We start from the raw sequence: 27,640 nt of genomic DNA on the forward strand, positions 1-27,640 counted from the left end.
CCTTGTTGTAAAGCATACATGTTAGTATACATAGCCATGTTTATAAATATCTCATCAGGTACATATCTTTTGAAGTAATGAATCGGTGACAATAATTCACGCTCTTCTATATTTGGAGCCTCGAATGTATCTACAAGGCAAGACAAAGGCTTGCGTGACCATGTAATGGATGGTTTCGGTGTCAACATAATGTTGTCATAAGTATAATCTATTATGCTGTTGCTATCGTTGTCCAAATCATTCGCTTCAGAGTGCTCCACATTTTCGTCTTGAGGCACTTCGTCAGCAGATATCTCATTTCTACGTACTTGATTCGCTCCAATACGCTTTATTGTCCGATCATCTAAACTTTCTACAAGCGGTGAAGCTTCCTCGGTTTCATCTTCAGATAATGTCACCTTTCTCCAACATATCTAAAATTTTCTCCGTGGAGAGAGATGGGCTGCTACCAGATGGTTTATCCATGATTCTAATTCGTGTACACACTAACTCAATGTACCATATAATTTATAAGAAACTTTTAGTCTAATGTTGTTGATATAAGTCCGATCGAAGCTAAAACAAACCAATTCTTACTAATATTATCACCCAAAAACACATACTCAATGAGCTTTCATTGATAACGCATCTGTTCATTACGATCCTCTTGGGCACAATTGTGTACATTATATTTCAACAACAAATAAAGTTATACCGAATTGCTTGTCATATTTGTAATTTTACCACAAAAGATAACAGATATTCACAAACACACGCAAACACTTCAAAAAGATAGTTCAGAAACGAGAAACTTCTAATTATTGTAAAAAATTCGACGAGGTAGTGCATGTTGATAAAACTGCAATACCACAGACTATTTACAATACTTTTATCACATACTACTCACTAGAACGCAGCAGCTACTTGTATAACAGTGAAGCAAAGCTACACAAATGTAAACAATCGGCCTGTATGCCCACAACAATGCTTTAAGTAGAATTAATGCGATAGAAATTTAATGTACACAATTGTGACCGCCAGGTCTGAATGGGTTAAGATAAATACAACTGCACAACAAACATGATTGACTGGAGCTTTTGCGCTTCTATCGAGAAGTCCGGAATCCAACCCAGCATTCGACCATTCTGACAAAGTATTTTTTCATTCCATCTGTGAAGTAGAAATAGTGCGTGTACTGTGAGTTGGCTGACTTCATTTCTTATTGTATTTAAATCGTTATTATTACTAATTACCAGCAGTGACGGTTTTGCGAGGGTTAGGGGGGGGGGCGGTCTTTCGGACTGAAGCCTGTTCCCCAAAATTACGGAATGTCTAAAACAAACGAAATATCTATTAGTTATGCCTTTACTCAAAGTTTAAGCTGCCGTCAAACAAAAATTACGAATGTTTAGAAAAACTAAACATTAGTAAGAAAAAAAACCCTCTCAAAATACTTTTCTAAATCCGCCACTGATTCTCTGTATAAAATGATCTTCAAGGTTGTGTCCGGAAGATTATCGCTAAATATATAAACGAAACGAAATGCAGTATTAGTTATGCCTGTACTCATAAACTTCAAGCTCCTCCCAAATAAAATTAGGAGATTTTAGAAAATGAAACAATCAGAGAAACCCGTCCCAAAGTACGTTTCTAAATCCACTACTGATTATTTGTATAAATTAGTATTCAAGGTTGAATCCGGAAAATTATTGCTAAATCGTTGCACAGCTACAGTATAACAGAAATGTGGAAGTACGGTTAGACGGATATATTGAAAAACGTACGCTTTGACGGATATATAGAAAGACGTAAGTTTAACTTCTGCGTTAGAAGCTAGAGTACTAAGCTCTTAGAAATGAAACAGTCGACAAACTAAAATTATATCGAGAAGAAAAAATATCGATAACTCAAAAGTTAAAATAAAGTTAAATAGCCTCTAAAATTGCCCTCAAATACTACATTCTTCATGTTAGCTTTAATTCGTAAAACATGTGCTCCATCCATCTTGATGGTGAATTTTAGAGCGAAATATGGCATTTAGGTCATGGAATTCTTATCTAAGTATAGAATATACTATAAGAAAGCTATTTAGATAGAAAAATCATGAAAATGAAAAAAGCCAAAATTTCCAAGATTCTCGTTTTTTTCCCAAAAAAGCCGGCTTTTTATGTGAAAAAAACCATCGATTCAAAAAAGCCGGCTTTTTTGCATCTCTACTTAGAATTGTAGTAACGATTCATACTCTAAAGTCATTGGGTGTAAAATGATTCTTGGTGCAATCTGATTGGCTGTTAATTTAAAAACTTTATGATTGCAGCTATCACTCATAGTCTACGGTCATTGGTGGCAAAGATTTAGAAATTGAAATCTGATAGGTAATTATTAAAACCTTTCAACATGTAGGAACAGCAATTTGACACTTTGAATTTTAATCACAACTCTAGATCTACCGTCATTAGTGGAAAGCTATCCTTGGTGCAACTTGATTAACTGTCCATTTTCAAAAGCTTTTAAAAATTTTTGTACAAAAATATTTTTGGTCACTGTTTCATAATTGTTAGAACATGTTTGTTTAAATTTTTTCTGGTTTGAAAATTTTGCACTCATTTAAGTTTAGGGTGGCTCGACAAAACTATTTTTTTCAACTCAAATTTCCATAGTGGGGAAAAGTTTGACCGTCTATCCAAACGTGTAACCGTAAATTCTTTTTTCTTCTTTTTCTTTTTTTTTCCTTTCTTTCTTTAAATCGAGCAATATCTTCACTTCGCGCATCGAGGCCATAGTTTTGTCAAATTGTCAAAAATCCTACTCTTTTTGGAACACACTGTATAAAATACAGTTTACTTTTTATAGGCAGTTTAGTTTTACATAAAAACAAAATCGAAATCAGATAGTATCTTCAGTTCACTCGAATATGCACCTGTAGTTACACTGTGACAAAACTGTAAAGGAAAGACATGATCAACATTTTAATAACCAAATACACATTTTCTACATAGGTAAATAGACTGGAATGGATCAGTCTAAGGGAATAGTGAACATAATGAAACAAGTAATGATAAGTGAAAATACTCAACCAGACAAATCTTCTCTAGACTACTTTTTACACCTTAAAAAGGAATGGCCATAGTCCGAACTGTTAAGTGCTAAATACCTTTTTAGTGCTTTGTGGACATGAGTGTCTCGTTAGTACAGGAATAACAATTTAATGTTTCAATGACTTCTTACAGTTTGCAGTAGAAGTGTTCGCGATCATGGCTCTCTGGCGTGGGTTGAAATATCGAATATAAGGTTTTAACAGGGATAAAAAGCATGTGCTTTTATTAACACTGATCTTTTTGCTAGCCACAATTGCTTTTCCCACCTTTATAAGTATTGTTAAATAACTGATTTCTACAATTGTGTATAAACATACGTATATATATGCATATATTAATTCTTGTGATTCATTTCTATATACTTACGAAAATGTATCGTCTATGTACTTAAAACAACTGTGAATCTTGATTTATCAGAGTCTAAAAGTTTTATCTGAAATAATTTATTACTATATTTGCTAATATTGAGAAGAGAAGATTCCTCGTAGATAATCATTTGTTCATTTATTAACCTCAAATAATCAAAAACTCTGCTACTAGGAAACAAACAAGTAAGTATCTATACTTGCTTTATTATTTTTTTCTAATTTTATTTAATGTCTCACGATTATGCAAGGAGACTAAGGAAGCGGTTATGATGGAGCAGATGATAATGGTGAAAGGAAACGGGAGAACCTCGAGAAAACCCATGCACACACGGTGTTTGTCCACCACACCCCTTGGCGGGAGATGGGATCAAATCAGATCAAGCAATTTCGGACTGTTTCCAACATATATCTTGGACTGTGTATTTCCGATATCAGATTAAATTTTAGTTCGCTAACTTTTGATATAACAGGAGAAATTGAAAAGTAGTTAGAAAGAACGAAAATCATCCAAGAAGATGCGTACACAGTCGAAAGCTCAGTTCAGTTGGTCAACTTATGAAGGATGATTTAAGATTAAAAGAACTGAAACAAAGTTGTTCTAATAATATGACTAGATTCCAAAATGCATAGCTGGTCAACTTATAGCTTAGTAAGTAATGGATGTCTTACACGGAAATGGAAATAACAGAAAAGGAGACTACGTTAACGCCAAGTTAAGAGGCCTAATCACTGCGAAATTAAAATACCGCTAATTTTACAGTAATTATGTGATATCTTCAAATAGATAAAAGAAAATCAGAATGTGGAACAAGAGCGCGCTAGACAATATTATTTTGCATGAGATACCGTTATCACGAGTCACCTAGTACCTTTCCTTTTGCAGCCATTTAGAAACGCCAAAATAAATGCCGATTTTCTAAATGGCTGGAAATCGAAAGCAGAATCTCATGTAAAATAATATTGTCTAACAAGCTCTTGTTCCACTTTTCGATTATCTTTTAACTATTTGAAGATATCACATAATTACACTAAAATTACCGGTATTTTGATTTTGCCGTGATGGGGGCCTCTTAACCGCTTTCTATATACCCCATTCTCAATGCATGGAAGAAGACTAGAATATCGATTTTCAATTTTTCCATAACTCAAAGAATAACTGATGATACATAGCAACTATCGTCATCTAACATTGGGTGACTATGTATTTTCATGTAACTATTAATACTTAAGACTCTTTCCATTTTTTTTTTTTTTTTTTTTGTGTGTGTGTGTGTGTGTGTGTAACTAGGTAGCGATACGACTTAATGAAATTCACGGCAATCACATTGATCATCACAACTGTCAATACACTATTTTCTTTTTAAATGTATTCCTTAGAAACAATCACGATTAATAGTAAATAACTTTCTCCTTCTGGTTTTATTTTTATTTTTTTTAGATCATTTAAAGAAACAAAGGTAAATAAAAAAGTTTGAATCACTTTAAATAAGTGCCACTGAGACATAAACTTAATCTAACAGCTAATGAATTTACTCGAAATATAACTTATGGCTTTACATAATAATAATAATAATAATAATAATAATAATAATAATAATAATAATAATAATAATAATAATAATAATAATAATAATAGATGTATAGGCTTAAATCCGTTGTTTTGTAGTCAGTGAAACACATGATTTGTTCATAGAAAGCAAAAAGAAATTCATTCAAGGTACCTGCCCTCGCTAGCTACACATTTTGCCCACCTCTCGGACTATTTGTGCACACCACGCCAAAAAAATAAGTCGTCCTCTTTCAAGGCAAACCACTCATCAAGCCATTTGCGGACGTCCGCATACGAATCAAAGTGCTGCCTAGCGAGGGCGTGACCCATCGACCCAAACAGATGGTGGTCACAAGGGGCCAAGTCTGGTGAATAAGTACGATAAAGTAGCACCTCTCAGTTGAGTGTCTGCTAGTAGTTTTGGACCACTGTTGACGTGTGAGATGAGGAAAAGAAAAAGCAGCTTGTCGTGGAGGAGAAGCACCTTGTCATGTCTTTGTTGATATTCCGGCCATTTTTCCCACACAGCACGGTGCAATTTGATCAGTTATTGGTCGTAGCGGTGGGCATTGACGGTTTCACCAGGTTTCAACAGCTCAAAGTAGACGATACCCTGCTGATCCCACCAAACACACAGCATCGTCTTCCGTCCGAAGCGATTTGGTCTCGAGGAAGACGTTAAGGGTTGGCCAGGATGAACTCACGATTTCTTGCGATCAGGATTCCCGAAATATATCCACTTTTCACCGCCCGTCACAATCCGATGCAGGAACGACTTTTTTTTTTTTGTTTTTTTTTTCTGCCGAGCAAGATTTCGCATGTATTGGCGTCTCTCCAGCTGCCGATCGGTGAATTCGCGCGGCCCCCATTTTCCGATCTTTTAACCTTTCCCATGGCACGTAAACGCATGGGAATGACTGCTTGAGTAGCATCCAATTGCTCGGGAAGCATTTTTCTCGATTGGATATCGTCCTCGTTCAAAAGAGCCTGCAAATTGATGGTCCTCAAACTTCCGAAGCCGATTGTCACGCTTCTTGTCGCTCAGATCAAAATTGCCGTCTTTGAACAGCCGATACCAATCTCGGCTGGTTGTTTCCGATACAGGATTGTCACCATAGGTTTCCACAAGCATTCGATACGATTCGGCAGCCGATTTCTTCAAATAGAAGAAGAAAAGCAGAGTTTCCCGCATATATGGTCTTTGTCGGGCACAAAACTAGACACGCTTACCAACAGAACACTGTGTGACGTTGTCTGTACTTGCTGACGATGTGCACTGATTCCAGATGTCCAGCTCATACAAGCAAGTATGGAGTGTCCATGGTAGCTTCACACGTGCACGAAAGCCATTTATGAGGAAACAGCGGATTTAAGCTTATACACCTGGTAATAACAATAGTAAGTGGTATTCGCTGTTGTCTAAACAGTGTTTACATAATAACAAGGACGGCAAAATCAGTATTACTCGACTATTAAATGTAAATCTGCATTAATTACACTTTTTATCAGTGCTGCTCTAACGCAAATTCTTCTTCGTGGACCTATTAATAGTAGTGAAAAAAATTAGTTATATACGAAAACCGTTTCCAGTGGAGAAAAAAAAAAAAAGAACTGCGTACCCGTAAGTATTTACATTCAATAGCTGAGCAAAACGTACTTATTATTAGAAGTTACCACGTAAATTAAGGTAGCATTGTCACAATACACTTAATTAAATCTAAGATAAAAGTACGGAAAATAAAGGTACGTACATAAGAGGGAAGACTAGCAACGGAGTGATGCAGATCAACTGCTCTCGTATAGTTTTAGGAAAATAATAAAAATAGAAAAGTAACGCAGCTATCACATACAGTCCTACAGAATAAACCACCAACAATCCAACGATTTTCTTTTGTTGCTGCTGCGTATGCCGTCTGTATTGTTCTATTGCTTTTATCTCCTGAAAAAAAAAAAAAAAAAAAAAAAGTAGTTCATTATTACACAAATTCTAAATTGGCCATTACAGGAACATTCACTATATAATAGCTGTACATTTATATTTTTCATATAACATTACAGAATTTACTAATGTAGTCGAAAAAAATATCTTAACACATTTGGGAACACTTTAGGAAGAAGTATGCAAAAGAGATTTTCCTGGAATGCGAAAACTAAATTAAAGAAAGAACGCACCAAATACCATACAAACCCATGGCTATTCTATGAATTTTTAATTTAGTACTAGCCGAACCTGCGCTCTCTACATAGCGCAAACCTTACATATGAGCATGAATCTCCTTGTCATTCCTCACAACATTTGTACATGTGTCTTTACAGACACAAGTGAAAGACTTCTTGATAGAAAAAAAAAAAAAGAAAAAAAAAGAAAGGGGTACCATAAAAGGGAGATATTTTCAGTATCTCGCACCGTTTGCAAGATTGAGCCTACTTCCGGTTGGAGTTACTAATTCATGTATGACTAGTGTTTTCTTTCATCTTGCATGCAGTATGTACTAAGCAAATACATTACATACACAATTAATTATAATGTCAGTTATATATGGTGTTGATTGGTCACAACATTCCAAACAATAAAAATTCATTTTAACCTGGAGAAATGTTATCCTTCGTTTTTCATTATCATTTGGCCATGAAACAAACGCCTGAGATATACAACTCCTGTAAACAACTATGTAGTGTTGTAATGTATTGCTCGCGGGACATGATACTTTACTTTTTTTAAAAATTTCAATACTTCCATTGTACCTCTAAAAAAATGTAATAAAGAAATAACGGCTAGTTTTTTTTTTTTTTTTTTTTTTTTTTTTTTTTTTTTTTTTTTTTTTTTTAATGCTCAATTAGAACTGGACAATTTACACAAAATTTGAATCGACAAGCGAAAACGGCACGTTTCAAGCACTTGTGGTTTTCGAGACCTTATTGTCGAAAGGATTGGAGACAAACATATTGTAAGGTTTCGCATGTCTACACGTCATGTAATAACCACGTGTGAACTACATTTGTTAGTAATAAATAAAAAGAAACAGACGACGGTCTCGAAGAGGAGTCGATCACCATCGCTAACAGTCGGAAGGACGAGAATCAACGAAGGAAGCCGACAATACAGGATAAAAAGGACCTGCACGCCTCGACCAACATCAATCTTCCCGGATTGATCGAAACACCTAAAACCCCTCTCACGACGCTTGGTCACCGAGAGAGAGATACCTAATCTACACCCCTCTCACGACGCTTGGTCACCGAGAGTACCTCACCTCAAAGCCCACGACGCTTGGTCACCGGGCTCCTATCTAATCTTACCTAAATATTAGAGGAATACTTATTATAATTTGTGTACATAAAGAGTTTTTGTAATAAAAAGGTGAAGGGAAAGTCCAAATCCCGAGTACATTTCTATTGCTCTACCCAAGAAATTTTACAATATAAACATTTCTTTGGGGACAGACATATAAACCTAGCATTTAAAAAAAAAAAATAAAAAAAAAAAACTCCCGCACCAAAAACGAGGAAAATTCCTAGCAACCACGGATGAGCTAACAAAATGAAAATATGAAAGCGAAATACGAATGTCTGGCTGATCACTGTATCTTCAGAACCTTCTGGCCAAATGACATTAAATTTGGTGGTGGTTGTTCATAACTCCTATCAGACCACACTACACATTTTCAAAGGGCGGCGGTCCACGTTGCATGGTCTCGGCGCCATGGTCTCTTCGCGTTATAGAAATACTTGAGGTAATCAGCACTTTGAAGAGAGAATGTTCTGGTTATGCAGTTCGCGTCAGGCTGTTCCATGAGTCACATTCGTCTTCAATGTTCAGAGATCCCTGTCAGTAAGGTTTCACTTCTGTAGACACACACATTACTCATATTATTATTCATCTTATTCATCTTATTTTACAAACGAATTGTATTACCTTTAATAGTATTCCTCGCGAGAAACCTAACACATTGGAAAAAACAAAACAGCGTACCGACCCATTTCCGAGTCTAAGTCTGCTCCAGCGCCATCTGTCAGAGATCGGCTGAAATACGGCCAGCCAGCCTAGCGGTGAGCTGTGACGCCCTGTAGCTAGACCTAGTGACCGTCACATCTTGTTTTCACGTGACTCCCCAGTTTTGCCTCACGACGCTCCATGGACGCCGAAAATTGGGAAGCATCAGCCGGGAATCGAGCCCAATACCACGCGACATGAGTCCAACGCTCTAACCACTAGATTACGGTGTCCCCCTATTTGCTACTCAAGGAAATTATAAATGGATAGAGATATTACAAGAATTAGTTAATGTTTATGATAATAAAATACATAGAACAATCGGTACAAAGCCTGTAGAAGTATCGCTAACCGTCATATCGGGAGCTTTTTAGATCTAGTACCGTCACGTCTTTTATTCACGTGATTTCCCAGTTTTGCCTCACGACACTGCGTGGACACCGAAAATTAGGGAAGCACCGGCTGGGAATCGAACCCAGGACCACATCGACATGAGTCCAACGCTCTAACCACTAGATTACGGTGTTCCCAACACACTGACCGTCTTAAATACATTTACTCCAAATAATCGCGCACCTACAATTTGGTCTCTATGACACAGAGAGGTTTCACATTTTTCATCAACATTCTGCGCCTGCTTCAATACACGCTCCCTTCTACTACGCCAGACGATCATCACTATCAAGAGCCGGACCTTAACCATCTTACGTACTGCAAAACAGAGTTCCCGTAATTTTGATAACGATCTATATAACAAGCCTTGTGAATATTTCCATTACCTATCACCACTCATTTCCCCGTAGAACAAAATTCAATACATTGAGAAAGAAAGGTGAATAAATGTCTAACCTAAAAGTTCTACTACGAATTACCCCTGGAAAATTGCCACTCTGCACTTACTTCTTGGTCTTGATGTCACTGCAATTTTAAAATGTAATCAGTGTTGCCTCTATAAATTTTATATGCTAGGATTTTACTTTTCTTTAGAAGTCATGTGGATCCCACTTCATAAATTTCCAGCTAGTACAAGAGTCCCTTCCAATTCATAAAATTCTAACATTACATTTATAATGAAAATTATTTGTAAAAACTACAGTTTTTCCTTGAATTTGACATTACTTTTTCCACATATATAAAATTCTACACCTCTTTATTTTCGTAATTTCTACACAAATATCATTGTAGTGCCCCACTAGAATATGCTAACACACCAAACGAGGATGAATCAGTGAAAGAACTGGTGAATGAAAATATGGGAACAAATAGGAGCACCTACAGAAAATTAATGGACACGATGTGTATCAGAAACTCATGACCTGGGATCAAACTGAGAACTTGACGTATGTTAAAATACCGTGCATACTTAGTATGACATTCAGTCCACATAATTAACTTCTCAGGAAGAAAAGATAACCGAAGCTATTTTAAAACTAGCTTTTGGCTAGCTGTAGGCTCCACCCCCAGGCCCCCGCGCCTCTTATGTATCAGACTTTGCATGAAGAGTGAATTTCGTGCATTTGCTTTTAACAATTCCTAAATTTGGCCCAGCTGGGTCCCCCCTACCCCCCGTGTTTATTCGACCTACGGCCTCACATCTTTTAACCCACAATTCTACCAAATTTCAAGTTTATTTTCGTATTTGAACTATCTAAGAGGTAAGATTTTCTACCCCAAGAAAACCATTTAAATACGATGGGAATTTCCTCATCCCCCCCTTTAGAACCCTAAAAATCTAAAAATATGCAATTTTGGCAATTTTCCTGTGAATTAGTTCCGGAAGGATACAATCATACCAAATTTCATCATTCTAATTCTGCCGGAAGTAGCTCAAGATTTTGGGGTGTAGAAGATGTCCCATATAAATAGCATGAGAAATATTTTTCAGTTCCCCATAAGACCACTCTACGGTTGGAATTTTTTATTTTTGGTGATTTACTTCGGTAACGCTAACGAAAACGTACAAGCATACCGAACTTTCAAGTTTTTATTTCAATTCAAAGTACCTAAAACATGAGATTATAGGTACAAAAAAAAAAAAAAAATCGATTTAAATAACATGGGGAATTTCTTCATTCCCCCTAAAATTAAGAATATTCACTTTTGGCAATTTTCCTGCGGTTTAGTCCCGGAAAGCTACGATCATGTCAAATTTCAACTTTGCAGGTCAAATGGAAGTACCCGTTATTTTATGTCAGTTCTTGTAGTTTCATATATAGTTAGGATGTCCTGTATGCGTCAGTGCATAATAGAACACTCTTCATAAGAAGTTTATACAGAATTATACATATATTATAATTACAAAATACATTCAAACCCAACAAAATAATAATATTTAACAGATAAAATAGAAGTACCTCTGCTGATATTATGAAAGCAACCATATAATTATTATAATTCTTCACAATTTACTTACGGCTTCAATTTTCTCTAGTTCTTCTTTGATAGACTTCTTTTTCTGAAATCAGAAACAAATACTCCTAGTTAATATTTTGGCATTTACCATCTGGTTCACATAAAAAGAATTACACATCGTGTTATTCTGTTGAAGAAATGGCTGAAAGCCTTTCTTAAATATATTCACTTGACATTTTCTGCTTCTAGCTCATGAATAAATGGGCAATACTTATACTTACAATTACCCAAACTTTTAAACTGCAATCTGTCATTTAGAGGGTGATCTTCTTCAATAGGTTTAAATAATTTATCAAGGACTTTCAAATCAGACAGTAAATTCAAACAAGGGAAAGGCTGCAACTGAATCGTAGAGAGCATTATGCTCTTTGCTGTTTTATTCTTTCTACAATTTTAAGCTTTAGACGAACTCTCACGCTCAGAGAACTTCACAAGTTCTTCTACACATAGAGTAATGTGTTATAAAAGACACCCATTCCTTTAGAGAAGGTGATCCGGAATTCTTGTATCTACAGAATTGTGTCGCTTAGCAGCATAACGTGAGAACCTCAAATGTACGCGGGCCCATCATGGCTTCGGTCCGACAAAGTATCCTCTTTTCTGAATGACAAAATGTCAGATGATGTATTACGGCGGTATCTTACGATAGTTCCAAATGCCTTCTATAGGCACAAGAGTTATCAAGATATCAGTTCCATATTTTAGTTTTGTTCTAAGGTCAGTGCAATTGTTAAGAATGCTTACCGTCTCAACAAACGATCTCAGTCTTTTTTTGCCATACATACTAGCCATGAAATCAAGTAGGAGGAGGTATGTACATTACGAAAAACGAAAGTATGAATGCAGTTAACAACCCAGAACCCTACGAAAGAATAATATTATGACCCCATCTTACCTCATTCAGATATGGAGTTGAGGATTAATTTCTCACTGTCAAACAAGTAACTTTTAATCTGCTTTACTAAATAATTTGCAGCAGTTAAGTAAGAAAGAATGAACTCAACCCAGAGGGATATTTGCAAGCCTCAAACAAAATATGAATTATATTGCAATAAAATATTTTTTTTTTTTTTTAGCGGAAACTATCTTTTTTGTTTGTTTTGTTAACTTTACGCGCAAGGGGTAAATTATCACTTTCCTTCTGGGGAGATTTTAACCCCAAGTTACGTCGGGGATAATTGGTGTGCAGTGAAGTAACTATAAATTATAATATGTTGAAATTGAATAATTTTTGCGTAGATCATCCTGGAAAATTGTTTTGTATATGCACATGTTCAAACTTGTAATATGGGGTGGAACCTGCTACTGTTATTGCTTGTAACATCACTGTCATCTCTACCGTAAGGAAAGCAACAGGTTTAATAAAACATCAATAATGAAAGACGTGCTGGCGCTCTACGACGTCTTCTATAAATTGCATTACAATATAACAGTTATTTATTTCATTTTATTTCAATCATTTTGGGTGTATTTTAATGATGGGTAGGAAACTAATAACGGTTGTTTGCCAAAGGTTGTATGACGTTTATATTGTGGCATAGTGTACTATTTTACAAATAAATTGAATCGGTGAGTAGAAAAAGAAGAACATTCCAAAAATAAAGGATTAAATTCCATGATAACAATTTCTCCATTACTAAATATCCAATCCCATTACGTTTTTGGCATATTGAGAAATGAAAGGTCTTAACATACGCTACAGATCTCCCTTTCAGATATTTTTATATAAGCAATGGTATTTCTGGTAAGCAGTTTTACTTTTCATTTTTCAAAAGTGACGTGTTGGGGAATATTCTCCTTTTTCTACTCACTGATTCAATTAAATATTACATATGTAGCTGTAATACCCAAATAATAGTTAGAATCCTGCAATGAAGCACAAAAAAGGAGCTAAAACAGGCACGTAGCCAGAATTTCATTTCGGGAAGGAAAAAGGACATGAAAATCCTTCGAGGTTTCTGCTTCAGGAACTTACTTTGTAAGTACGAGGGCGGTTTGATAAGTCCGTGCAAAGTCCGAGAGAGGGCAACACTGGTGCGTACCGAGGTGATTGTCAGTAACATCTCTTGGAAGAACATACACCAAGTGGCAGCCAGATCTGTTTAGTGCTCTGTGTTTGGCGTGCGGTTAAATTGGGTAAGTCGAGTGAGTTTCACAAACATGGATGAAAGAGAATTTCGTGTGGTGATCAAACATTATTTTATGAAAGGTATTTCGCCTCAGAAGACGAAGGAGAAGCTAGATAAACATTATGGTGAATCTGCACCTTCGATTAGAACAGTGTATAAGTGGTTTCAAAATTTTCGGAGTGGTCATATGAGCACAAGTGACGGTGAACGTTCTGGACGCCCTATCGAGATCACTACACCAAAAATCATTGAGAAAATCCATGATATGGTCATGGACGATAGACGAGTGAAGGTGCGTGAGATTGCTAGTACTGTGGGCATCTCTAGTGAAAGGGTACATAATATTTTGCATCAACCCTTGGGCATGAAAAAGCTATCCGCACGATGGGTGCCGCGAATGCTCACAGTGGATCAAAAACGAAATCGTGTGAGGTGTTCCCAGGACGGTTTGCGGCTGTTTCAACGGAATCCACAGGATTTTAAGTGTCGTTTGGTCACTGTGGACGAAACGTGGATACACCACTGGCACAGTCCAAACAATGGGTTGCCAGCGGGGAATCTGCGCCAAAGAAGGCGAAGACCGTTCCTTCAGCCGGGAAAGTGATGGCGACTGTCTTTTGGGATTCTGAAGGCATAATTTTCATCGACTATTTAGCAAAGGGAAAAACTATTACAGGTGAATATTATTCATCGTTATTGGACCGTTTAAAAACTGAGATGGAAGAAAAACGTCCAGGATTGGCCCACAAAAAAGTTCTTTTCCATCACGACAATTCCCCAGTGCACTCATCTGTCATTGTAGCCGCAAAATTGATGGAATTAAAATTCCAACTCCTTCCGCATCCCCCTTATTCGCCAGATTTGACCCCCTCGGACTACTACTTGTTTCCCGATCTGAAGAAATGGTTGGTGGGACGCAGATTTTCGTCAAACGAGGAGGTGGTTGCAGCAACTAGCGCCTATTTTGCAGAATTGGACCAATCATATTATTTAGAGGGGATCAACAAACTGGAGCAGCGTTGGACGAAGTGTATCAGCCTCAAAGGAGACTACGTTGAAAAATAAAATAATGTTATCCCTGAAAATGCAGTAGTTTTGAATTTTGCACGGACTTATCAAACAGCCCTCGTATGTACGTTGAGACTAGGAAGCATATAAACCTAATTTCATTAAATTTCAATTTTATGGTAACTATTGAAAATAATAATAATAATAATAAACTCGATTCTCATTAAAGTATAGCTCCATGTCTCATATAGCCTCGCTGCTGAAAGAGACGTTAAACCCAACTCAACTTAAAGTATAGGCATACACTTAATACAAAACAGAATAAAAAGAGTTCATCTGTCCGTTCACAGAAGCAATTTTCTTTGTCCGCTAGTGTCCATAACATCAATTACGTTCTTAACATTAGGTGACAGGTGAGAATGGATTGATAAGAGCGTAAGTCCTGTAAGCCGCTCCCCATACATTCTGTTTCCGAGATATGATTTGATTCTTTCCATTGAATAAAATGATCTCCCAACCGACTCGGTTGAAACGGGCAAGCAAGTTAAGATACTGAGTAATTTGTTAATTGTTTGAACGAAGGCTGGATTACAGGTATTAAGCACTTCCATAATTTCTACAGGATGGGCGGCGCGCCCCTTGTCCCTTGAAGACCCACTTCTGAATTCCGCTGAAAATGTTTTTTCGTCGTATATTTAAGTTTGAATTTTCAATACTGAGTGTAAGTTTGTGATCTTGGATTTCATTATTTATTGTGCTATTTAGTTCCAAATATCTGATTTGGTAATACCTAATGAAAACGACTACTTAGCAAAGCATTTTGCACTGAGATCGTCCTTGTACTCAGAGTTTAAAACTCTAATATGGACACATGTATTTACCGATAAAAGCATTCAACATTACGTACAACCCCGTTTGGAACAGTCTCTGAAAATTGAGTACAAGTGTATTTTTAATATAAAGTACTTTTCTAGGCAGTTCTGCTCCTTAAGTATTACCACAGTTAATATTTGGAACTGAATAACCCAGTGGCTAATATAAGCTAAAGACCACGCACTCATATTCGACATCCACGATTCAAAGTTAAATACAAAGGACTAATAACAAAATTTCGAACTATAGATTTTCTGTTACGACACCAAAATATCACACGCAAGAGGTTCGGAAGGTTCTAGAACACATGTCCACCAAATAGGTTAGTACCTAGGATGGTTCCTTTCTGTACTAAAGTTTAATATTTAATTCACATAGTATTGCCGAACGAGCGTTAGCGAGTGAAGGCGGGTTAGAGCCCCACAAGGCACACTGTTTTGTGTCTTTATTACAGCTCAATGGGAAGGGGGACCTGTGTTCTACAACCTTGCCGAAAATTAAAATTTATGCTCAATGATGCTGAGTAGGTACTGAGTATCTTTTTTCAACTGAAAATATTACAAATTCAGTATCCTCGTAATCCTCAAACAAATTTGCTCTTTCTTTGATTAATATTAGTTGGCGAATTCCACAATAAACATTATCTTCGGCCTATGTTTAGCAGAAGGGGTCCAGCTTTTTTCTCTAAAAAATGTTACAATTTTGGTAATTTCTGTTCACATTCGGTTAGTTTAGGGTAGGGTTGGTTAGTTTAAGTTAGATTAGGCTAGTTTAGATTACGTTAAGTTAGTTTAGTTTATGTTATATTAGTGTAGGAGTCCCACATAATTTTCCAAAAAAATGATAGAATTTCGCTTATTTCTACTAATACGTTAGTTTAGGTTAGTTCAGGTTAGCTTACGTTAGTTTATGTTATGTTAGGTTAGATTTGGTTAAGTTACGTTACGTCTAAGTACTTGCATCACTCATTTCTCCTGTAAATTTTGTGTTTTTTACGTGCTTCTGGACCCCTTGTACTAAACATACCCCTTATCTTCACTCGAATAATTAGCAAACACTAACTGTCTCAACCTCCCCACCTTACAGGAATTTACTCGCAGATTTTCAATTTATTCGCTCACATTTGGCGCAGTAATGTTATTCCTAGAGCAGTCGATTGACTCGGAGTATATCGCACCAAGAAATACAGCTGTGTCCTATTCCCGATTATGTATCCATTTACTCCAGAGTAACAGCTTAATCTAAGTTGCGGGAAACTAGGCCTATGAGTATTTCACTCAAGTATTATAATACTAAACCTGAGGGTAGATTAGATAATTATTTTGTATTTTGTTTCCTTCCTTTCTTTCCTTCTCTGTTTCTCTTTTAACTCCTTCAACATCTTTCCACTTCTATTCTTGATAAGAATTTCGGTGAGAGGGACATGTTCTACCTGTCTTCCCCCCTGGCTACGTCCCTAGGTTAAAAGATTGTCACTACTGGAAACAGGACAAAAAGTGAACCAGTGGGTACAAGAGCTTTCAAACCGGGACCATAGGCAAAACGAGGCGTATAGTAAGAAGTAAACTTATAGAATTACTGGAGATCTCAAGCTTCAAGCTGTCATTAAACATTATAGTCAAAGGTGCATTTCTGCTGTTGTTTTTAGTAGGAACCAACACTTCTGGAGTCCATGTTTATGATCAGCAGAAATTGAGGCCTACATGGGTCTAACAAGGACAATTACTTTAAAAAACATACTTGTTAATATATTTTCTCTGTAAACCATCGCCTGTTGGTAACAACTGCAGTTTACGTTTACTAGTATATATATTTTCAGTGGCTTATTTGAGCAAGTTATACTATCCTTAACTTCCTTTGCTATTCCTTTTCACTATGTAAATAACATGAAATCGCTATAATATTCTAGCAAATTTCACTCGTCACATAAGGTCTGAAAATTACATATACATAAGGCCAGTTGCCGACAACATTAAGTGCTTAATCTTTAGGATCAAAATAGCTTTTGCAAACTTAGAATTCAATAAGAACCAAAATAAATATTTTATTTTTGTGGCAAATCAATTTAGAAAGTGCATACGAAAATCAAAAATGAGTTTAAAACATATGCTAGATTTATATACTATGTCAATATTAAAAATAAACCAATTTCATTAACAAACATCACGTCACAAAAGTTGCAAAATTTATTCTCAAAACTGTTTCAGTTTAGAAGAGTTTCGCGCTAATTAGAAAGCACAATCGTAGCGTTTGAATACCGCATCATAAACATATCGTACACTAAAGTTAACAAATAAACCACTGTGCAGTTCAGATCTCTGACTTGTTCACATTTTTATCATTTACTAAAAGCTTAACAAATATTTATAATTTGGACAAAGTTACGATATATACAAAACAAAATTAAACTTACTCTAAACCTCCCTAATATCATCCCCATCTTGCAACTCTTCAAAACAACTTTACTGCTACCACATGCCACTTAATATTCATCTCCTTACTTCCTTTTCTTCTTTCAAAGAATCAATTGCCACGGACATACTAAACTCATAACCAAAGTGAACATCAAAATTCACAAAGATTACCAATGGCGTCATTTCGCAAAACTCTTCAAAAGATTTGAATTCCAGATCACAACACAAAATATGCCAATAAATTATAACATATATCCCTGTTATCACAATCTAAAACGGAGGTTTGGGTTGCTTTCATGAAAACCGTTACAAAATGACCACTCCATATTAAATTTCTCTTTGTTCTATAGCACTTTACGCTAAGGCTAGTTTTAGACGGAAGCATTTATCGTAGCATTTCTTGTAGCAGATGTGCTGCCCAAAATTTCATATAATATTGTATGGCATCAAAAGTATATGGTGCTTTTAAACGGTAGCATTTTGATAAGCATCTGTCGTGACGTAGCAAACAAATCACTGGAGAAGAGCGCAAATTAAGCGAGAGGTAGCTAAAGCTATAGTAATTGTAACAACAGTTCTCGCCGGTCATATTAAAAAACGGAAATCGCAAAGAAGTATGTGGGCAAAGAGCATCCCTACTCCAACTCATTTTTCTTTACTACAATTCAATTTCCCACACAAAACAAAGAGCATGAATATTTGGCACAAAATCTTTCGCTTCTTTTTAACACACCACGGCGCTGCAATCGGACCAGAAATGCTGGGGGGAAATGCTACGAAATAGAACAGGTTCTATCGACAAGAAATGCCATAGGATATGCCATGGCATGGGAAATGCTATAGCATTTGCTACTTTACACGGTAGGATATCGATGATACGATTTTTGCTACGAGAAATGCTACGATAAATGCTTCCGTCTAAAACTAGCCTTATTCTCGCTGCCTTCAATTTCAGCTAAAATATTAACATCAAATCAACAAAGTTTACTGGGAGAATTAGTGAAAGTCCAGTAAGAGAATCTCTGGAAAGGTGTTATTCTTTAATGATAAATTCTTTTTCTTCAAACATCACTCCAGTTTTCTACTACTCAATTAGAATAAGAGTCTGGGGAGACTCTTGTAATAAAAGTTCACTCGAATCCCAAACACGTGTGTTGAGTGTGAATGTTGATATGGAAAAATAACAACTTAAATTCTATAAATCCATTATTATACTATCGAACAAAGTGGCTAAAATCGATCAAGAGTGGTTTATCAACACTATCGAACAGAACGGGATGTATACCCATAATAGCTAACTCGACAGAGTACTTAAGAAATCAAAATAGAGCGTCTAATATTGATTTTTGGTGCGTAAATCAACGTCGAGAAAAGCAATTTATGATACACGAAACCGTTGATTCCAACGAAAGTTGTTTCACATGTAATCCAACAGTAGGGGGAGAGGGGTAATCGGGGGATTGCGGAATCATGTACACCACACTTCCGAAGTTACGAGCCTGAGAAAGAGTATTTAATTGATGCTACACCTAGAGGTCGTCACTGGAACTACTTCCTCATTGGGCATTTCACACCAGTTTACTGTATTTTGTGAGACGAGTGGATGTTGAAACCAATAACAGTGAAATAATAATCATAATAAAACAAATGGAAAATTCGAATTCGGCTGGGACGGATGAAATCTCTAACAATTAGATAAAAAGTTGTTACAAATATTTAGTTAAACCATTATGTTATATCTCAAATATTTCAATCCCCAGAGGAACCTTTTCCAATAAACTAAAAGTTGCTAAAGTTAAACCATTACACAAAAAAGGTAAACTCAATGAAATAAAAAACTATAGACCGATATCATTGATACACATTATAGGTAAAATTCTGGAAGAAATGATGTTCAATCGGGTAATGGATTTCGTTAATAAATATTCTATCTAACACACAACATGGTTTCTTACAGGTAAATCCACAGAGACAGCAATTTTTCATTTCTAGAAACCTGCAGAACGTTGTTGGATGAGAAAGAATTATCTATAGGAATATTTTTAGATCTAACAAAAGCCTTCGATTTAGTAAATCATAATATATTGCTAGAAAAACTTAGTTGCTATGGCATTAGACGCTTAGCAAATAAATGGTTTGAGTTATACCATAAAGATCGAAAGCAAGTAACTGAAATCACAGGAATAGTTACTAAAATTCAAAAATGTGTATCAAGTGAAGAAATTATTAATCGTGGAGTACCACAGAGATCAATTCTAGGACCACTTCTCTTCCTTCTTTATATAAATGATCTTTCTGAAAGTATTAATAGTTCAAGTCTGACTTTATATGCGGATGATACAAATGTAATAGTTAGTGGGAAAGATGAAAGCGAATTAGCTTCAAACTGCCAAACGGCAATGGACCAACTTTCAAGTTGGTTGGCTAAAAATGACCTAATTATTAACGCAAATAAAACATGTGCCTTAAATTTTCACAATGGTAAAAGTAATCAAGCCAATCCAATAATAAGAATAAATAATAAGACAGTTAAATATGTAGAAACTGCTACCTTTCTTAAAATATCTAATAATTTCAACTGGGAACAACAACAGAACATGTAAGAATACGTTAAGCAAACTATGTTATGCAATTAGATGTGTAAGAGATAAGATTAATGTAAAAACAGCTAAGTGTATATATTAATAAAATTTTCATTCTACAATAAAATATGGCTTGATGTTCTTGGAAAATGCACCTAAAAGTATTGTTATCTTTAGGCTACAGAAAAAAGTGGTAAGAGTACTTGTAGGAGTAGAATGGAACTCTTCTTGAAGAAATATTTTTAAGGAACTTGAAATAATGAATTCCCTCAAAGTATTTGTTCGAAATATTAATGTATTTGAAAAAACATAGTAGTGAATTTATTGTTAACGAAGACATTCACAGGTACAACACAAGAAGTAAAGATGACATTCACTTGCTTGCACATAGAACAAATAAATAAAATAAATCAATTACGCACAAAGGTACTCTATTATATAATCTATTTCCATCATGTATAGAAAATCAGGTCTCTGTACATAGCTTTAGATCCAAACTTAAAAGGTACTTGATAAAACAATGCTTTTACTCGGTTGAGGAATATGTACAAAATAATTCGTATGCGTAAAATTGAATGTATAGTAAGTAAATTAGTGAATCTATAAGAATCCATATGTAATAATAGTATGTATGTTTAGTATACTGGTGTATATATATATATATATATATATATATATATATATATATATATATATATATATATATAACTGGCATGTCCAATTTCGTGATTATGTTTGTTTTTCTGCCCTTTGTTGTTATTTCGCTGTTGAGAAAAAAGCAGGTGTATCTTAAATTTTCACTCTACTGTTTTGAACAAAGCTTGTTTCGATAATGCATGACCTTGTCTATACACATGTCTATTTCTTATGAGGTTTACTTTTTAACATTTTTCTAGTAAGCAAGTTTTGTTTTGTAATGTTGGTTTGGGGCAGTGGTGCGTTTCTGAGAAAAGGTGCGCACAATTTCTCTGCATATATAATTGAGTGTGCACAATTTCCCTAAATGACGTTAAAGGTGAAATGTATTAATACCAAGATTTCAATTTTGTTCGCAGACGTCTAGAAATTACAATAGATAAACTGAAAAGAAATCCTACTATTAGGAGAGTTTGAAAGACACGCTGGATGATGAAAGAAAAATAAGGGAAGCTGGCAGAAGCTTCAACATACCTGAGTCTACTTTACGAAAACAGCTTGTAGAAAATCGCGTTATGCCTGCTCCAACACAGCTTGGAAGAAAATCAACGTTTTCTGCTTAAGTGAAATCAGAATTGAAGGACTATATTTTAACGCTGGCAAAATTATTCTACGGGTTAAATTCAAAAGAATTGCGATGTAGCATTAAAATATGTAGAAGATAATGAAATTCCACATTCTTTCAATAGGGAAAAGGCTGTGGCAGGTAAAGACTGCTTGTATGGATTTTTAAAACGAAATCGCGATGTAACTCTACGACAACCTGAAGGAATAAATTTAAATAAAATTACTACATTCAACGAAGGTGAAAAAGATACTGGACTATTTTTTTCAAACCTTCAGGAAGTTATGGATGACTTTAAATTTGAGCCAAGGTAAATCTACAACATGGATGAGACTGCCATCACCGTCATCCCAAAGTGTCCGAAGATTTAAGCTGCGAGAGGTCTGAAGATGATTGGTGCTGCTACTTCAGCGTAAAATAAATGGTGTTTTCGCTATCACTGCAGCTGGATCTTATATTCCTCCAATGCTGATTTATCCGTTGAAACATACAACACCTCAATTGCAAAGAAATGGTTCTATTGAGTGTTCTTATGAGTGTTCACTGAGTGGCTAGTTCATTTTCAAACAAATGCAAAACTCATAGCAAGCGACCCAGTACTGCTTATTTTAAATAACTTTGGCAGCCATACTTCAATTGAGAATTATGGATTCTGTAGGAATAACCACACCGATATACCGTATATCTCTGCTACCTCACACATAGCACAGGTTAGAGCCGCTCGATGTAAATTTTTCCAGTTCAGTGAAAAATGCATTGTATAAGGAATAAGATCCTCATTAAACTACAACTGGTCATGAGAGGGTGACAGAATATGATTTGGCTGAACTCCTAAATTAAGCTTTCATGAAATTTGCCATAATGGAGAAAGCTGTTTCAGATTTCCGTTGTACGGGGATATTTCCCTTCAACCTACACAACTTCCGAGATCATGATTTTCCTCCAGTTCAGGACATCACGCAAATTATCGCTGAAAATTTTGGCTTCCCTAAAGTTTCCAACAAATCACTTTCCATTCCAAATGTGCAGACAAAGATTTAGTAGAAGAAAACATCAATCCAATTCCTGATGATCTTGTACATTCAAGATCGGCAGGTTGTGGTTCGAACAAATCGTGTGGTATTCTAAATAGTGCAGATCAGTTGGAGAGATACCCCCTCCAAATTCTGAAGAACAAAATTGTACAAATTCTGATGTTTCTGTTCTTTCAACATCTGCTGCTGGAAGTAGTTCTTTCTTTGCCTTTGCCGCTGTGGGATTATGTCAAGGGAAAAGGATGCCCAATCTGTGAAAAATTCTCGGCGACCAAGACATTCAGAAATTTTGACAAAAATACCCATTAAACGCAAGGTAACAGAGGCCCAAAAGAAGAAACAAGAAGTAAGTATATATGGAATAAAGTAGTGAAACACCATGGACATCCATATGGAAAGAAAAGTGTCAAGAAAAAGCTGATATGAAAAAGTCAACTTCCAGAGTCGTCTGAGTCAGACATTGAAGATGAAGAAAATGTTTTTGATGATGCCAAATGGGGTTACGTAGATTTACAACTGAATAGTGCTTTGATTGTGGAAGACACTAATGAACGTTGCAGAATTTGTGGTGACTTTGGAAAAGACAACGAACTGTAGTATCGATGTGTTTTGTGCAGTGAGTGGGACCGTGCAAAGTGTACTGATGTAGATACAGCCAAAATTACTTGTATGATTATTGTAAACGATAATGCGAGTAACTAAGAGTACGAAGAATACAAACACACAGAACGTGTCATGAATTGCGAGAAAACTAGAAGGACGAATACACAGAACGCGCTATTTCCTTTCGTGCCACGTAGCTTCACTTCACGTTTCGTGTGTTTGTACAACGTTAGTCTTCCCCTATTCATTTTCTTTCAATTGTACATTTTGAAACTTTTAACACATACCATGTATATGTTTTTATATCTAGTATGTAACTACATATACATTTTAATTAGTGAACTATTTATTATTGTACACCATTGTCCTACACTTGTGTATCATTACCCCATAATTTGCATTGGATGTTGCATTAGTCACGTTCACTTTGTTTTCTTTCAATTCTAATCGTTTGAGTCAAAAAAAGAAAGGATGGAGAAGCTAAATTTTGCTTTCTCAAGCAATACTTTTCCAATTATAATAGAAATTGCATAGGTGCGTACAATTCCCTCACTTTACCTAATTAATGGTTGCTAGCTTCCTTAAATTTTACCAATTAATGTTCACCGTAGGACCAATGTCTATTTTTTGTTGTTAAGTAATATGTATATTAGTGTTTTTATTTTTAAATGAAATGTATCTTAGATTTAGAAAGTTGAAAAAGTAATTAGTGAAACAGAATATTTTGTGGTAAATATAAACTGGAACCCTAACAGCACAAGATGTGCTAAGCATGTGCCATTTAGGTGTCCCAGCTAGTTTTTAGGTACCCGACACTTGGCACATATGATATTCATATGCTAAGTATGTACTTCAGCTACCTACAGTTTAAGGTACTTGTTACACCTAATTGATATTTGCAGATATAGCATTTATATACTTGACTCAGTTTCGCACTATAACAGTCATTTGTTTTTATGTCGTTACTTGTGACATATATCTGTCATGTTCTAGGTACGTCCTTTAGGTACATATTGTTTCAGACACCCTAACAGCACAAGATATGCTAGGTATTCACCATTTAGGTGTTTTAAATTTATCTCCCACATTTGATGCATTTGTTGCTTCTTTTTCTAAGCGATTGTGTACTAGAAGCAATAAACGCATCAACTTTATTAGATGGCAACTGTTGCCGATCATTTGAAAGTGAATATGGAAGAAAATGAAATACACACTCGTCAATTTGTTATAAAATTACAAATTTATGAGATCCCAAATTGTTGTAGTCGAATATATGCGATTAAAGGAGCACTCTGATTAGCCGAATGCAAGAGACCTCAACAATTTATTCCTCTACAAGCAACGTTTTCTTCATCGTCTCTGTGGCAAAGTCGGAAGAGCACGCGGCTAGTAATCCAAAGGCTGGTGGTTCGCGCCCACCCTAGTGTTTCGTCTATTAAAAAAATATATGATTTATGCAAATGAAAGTAATGAAGATCTGTCAACAGATTTATTTGACAAAAATTAACAATGTCACATTCTGCATCTTTTCTAATTACAGGCACGTTTATGGAGAATACTTAATTTTGTTAGTTATGTAAGTGCCATTAGGTTAAGCAGATATTTTTAAACAAACAAAATGATAAATGGGAGCCAAATGAGATTTACGATTTTAAAACAAATGTATTAAGTTAACATGATAATTGTATACATGATAAGTTTCAATGCTTAGTAGTATTAATGATTAGTGAAGCCTGTCGTTAGAAAACTTTTTCAACATCTGGCTTAGCCAATGTCATCGTAACAATAAGCAGTAAGTAAAGAAAGGACAACTTACCGACCAGGAGAATATGCTGCCATTCTTGTAAAATCTTGAAGAGACTATTCAAGGTTTGGTAGTCCAATCAACTCGAATCATTAAATCATAACTTGTTGTTGAAAGTGAGTCCTTTTATATGATTGTGGCAAGACACTTTCCCTTTCACCAGAAGTTGTTTACAATGATTTGTACGACTGATGAAATACCTTGCTTTTTAAAGATTGTTGCTATTGCCTTTCTTTTTTAAAAAATAAATTTTAAAGTTTTTAATTATACTCAAATATCATTATTAAATTTATATTAAACAACACACTAGAGTAGCCCTACATTTTTTTACTTGTTTAAAGTGTTGTTTAGATTCACCTTAATGAAAACACATTATGCATATAGACGATTTAACATATTTTGGGCGAGTAATTTTGTGATTCATTGACGCTTACGGTATGCGAAACATACCAAGAACATACTAGGCGTTCCCCAGGTACACGTCAGGCATATGCCTAGGGGCAGACATAGACTGTGACTATCACTTGCAATCCGTGTGATTTCTTTCTTAGAAGTATATAAGACACGTACTGGGCACAGTCCCATGTACCTGAGGGAACATGATAGGCATATGCCTGCTATGTAATTGTGCTGTTAGGGAATATGGTATGGGGTAATTTTCTTCCGTGAAGTGATGGGAGAAGCGGTGGCTCAGTGGTAGAGCGTTCACCTCTGGTGCTAGGGGTCTCGGGTTCAAATACTGCTTCCACCAAGTGAACTTTGTGGTGGACAAACACAGTGTGCGTGGGTTTTCTCGGGGTTCTCCCGTTTCCTCCCACTTTCTTCATTCCACCATTTCATTCATCTCTCATCATCACCGTCTCCTTTAGCCTAACCGGCATAACCGTAGGACGTAAAACTCAAAAATTTAATTTCCGTTTCTTCCTTGAAATGACAGTGATTGAACTCATCAATAATTTTTTTTCTGGATACTTGTACACAAAACATTCTTTGAATTCGCTCATTAGTGTAAACCTTCACCGAAGATTTTTACCTGTAAATAGTACCGGTATTCATTTCTCACATACATGTTAGATAAATTTATCACTGTTATAAAATAAAACGTGCAAAATATATTGGCACAAGGAAAATAGTGGAAGTTGACAATTGTTTAAAAGATAGAAATCAAGATCTTTCGAAACGTTTATTCTAATAGCCCATACGCATTTCTTACGCCTATCTTACACAAATTTACAGTGTGGGTAAGTAGTGATAATAGCTAAAATTAGTATGTCGTTTAGGAAAGAGTTTTGTAGGATTTGAGTTCTTGATTATTGGTTATAAAGAGATGAAAGTTGAAGAAATTACTATTTGAACTCATTGTATACATTCAGAAGAAACATGAAAAATGGGGTGTCACGATAGGGGTTCTGACGTACTATTGGGTGGGAAAAACTACAATTATTATTATAAAAATAACATTCTTATAGTTTCTTACTACATTTGAAAGATGAAGTGCAGTTAGTTAATTTTTGAAAATCCGACGTTAACATTGCAAATAGGTTTTGAGATATAGCGGTATGTATTTCACTGTGACGTCATGACAGCCTACACCGTTTGGACTTTAAGGATGGAGTATAAAGAGATGAAAATTAGAAAATGTAAATTGAAGGGAGAGGTAATGTACCCCTCTCAAAATTTAAGAATGTACCAATGTATGTACCAATGTACCAATGTATGATAAAAAATGAACTCTGTGCCTATTAATATAATCATATAATGTAATAAAGTGTCGTCATAGGAGATAAATTAGACGAATAACTGACCTAGTGGGAAACATGTGACAATACTAATATTTGACAATTTTATACCCATGGAAGGGAACGAGATCAGATATCCAAATTTATAATGGTATTTATTATAGTCATAGAGAAACTTTATCAATTCTTGTTTTTTACTTTTGCCAAAAATTTAAGGCCTAGGTACCCGTCAAAATTTTCAAGAGTGAGCATAAATGTAACGATGCATTACCAATTCTTGTTTTTTGACCATTGATAAAGGGATGAGCTAATGTACCTCTCCCAAATTTTAATTGGTGCACCAACATTCCCATGCCGTATAAAAGAAAATGGACCCTGTACATATCCATACAATCATATAAGGTAAAGCCCTCGTTAAAGGGAATAAATTACGACAATAATCTACCTTGTGGTAAACACATTGTACTAAGTTATGGCAATTTTTTACACATGAAACGGAACGAGATGAACCATCTATATTAATAGTGGTATATATTAGGTTCATAGAAAATATTTACCAATTCGTGTTTTTTGACAATTTATAAATTAAAAGAGTGGGTCAATGTACCCCCCAATTTTAAGAAGTGATGTCTAATGTGCCCATGCTTTATAAAAGGGAATTTATATATGTACACATCCATATAGCCATAAAAGGTTAAGATCTCATCAAAGAGGATAAATTACTTTAAAGACCTTTGAAATTTATATTTTTGTCAATTTTTTATTCATGAAAGGGAACGGGATGAACCAGCCC

General features: G+C 35.5%; 1 protein-coding gene across 4 annotated transcripts in view; it reads right to left on the reverse strand.

Moving 5' to 3' along the window:
* The window catches only part of Lnpk (zinc-ribbon metal-binding protein lunapark), a 139,241-nt gene that overhangs the window by 59,305 nt on the left and 52,296 nt on the right, over positions 1–27,640 (reverse strand). For 2 of the 4 annotated variants that reach the window (XM_081743331.1, XM_081743328.1), the window contains exons 2-3: positions 11,402–11,443; positions 6,746–6,933 (exon numbers count right to left, since the gene is read on the reverse strand). In XM_081743331.1, coding sequence (XP_081599457.1) covers positions 6,746–6,933; positions 11,402–11,443 — 230 coding nt within the window. Of the gene's footprint in view, positions 1–6,745; positions 6,934–11,342; positions 11,444–17,823; positions 17,957–27,640 lie in introns of those variants that run through there. The other 2 variants (XM_081743329.1, XM_081743330.1) reach the window with 2 other exon arrangements.

This window comes from Thermobia domestica, chromosome 16 (genome assembly GCF_964235325.1).
Source record: "Thermobia domestica chromosome 16, izTheDome1.hap1.1, whole genome shotgun sequence".
NCBI classification, from domain to species: Eukaryota; Metazoa; Arthropoda; class Insecta; order Zygentoma; family Lepismatidae; genus Thermobia; species Thermobia domestica.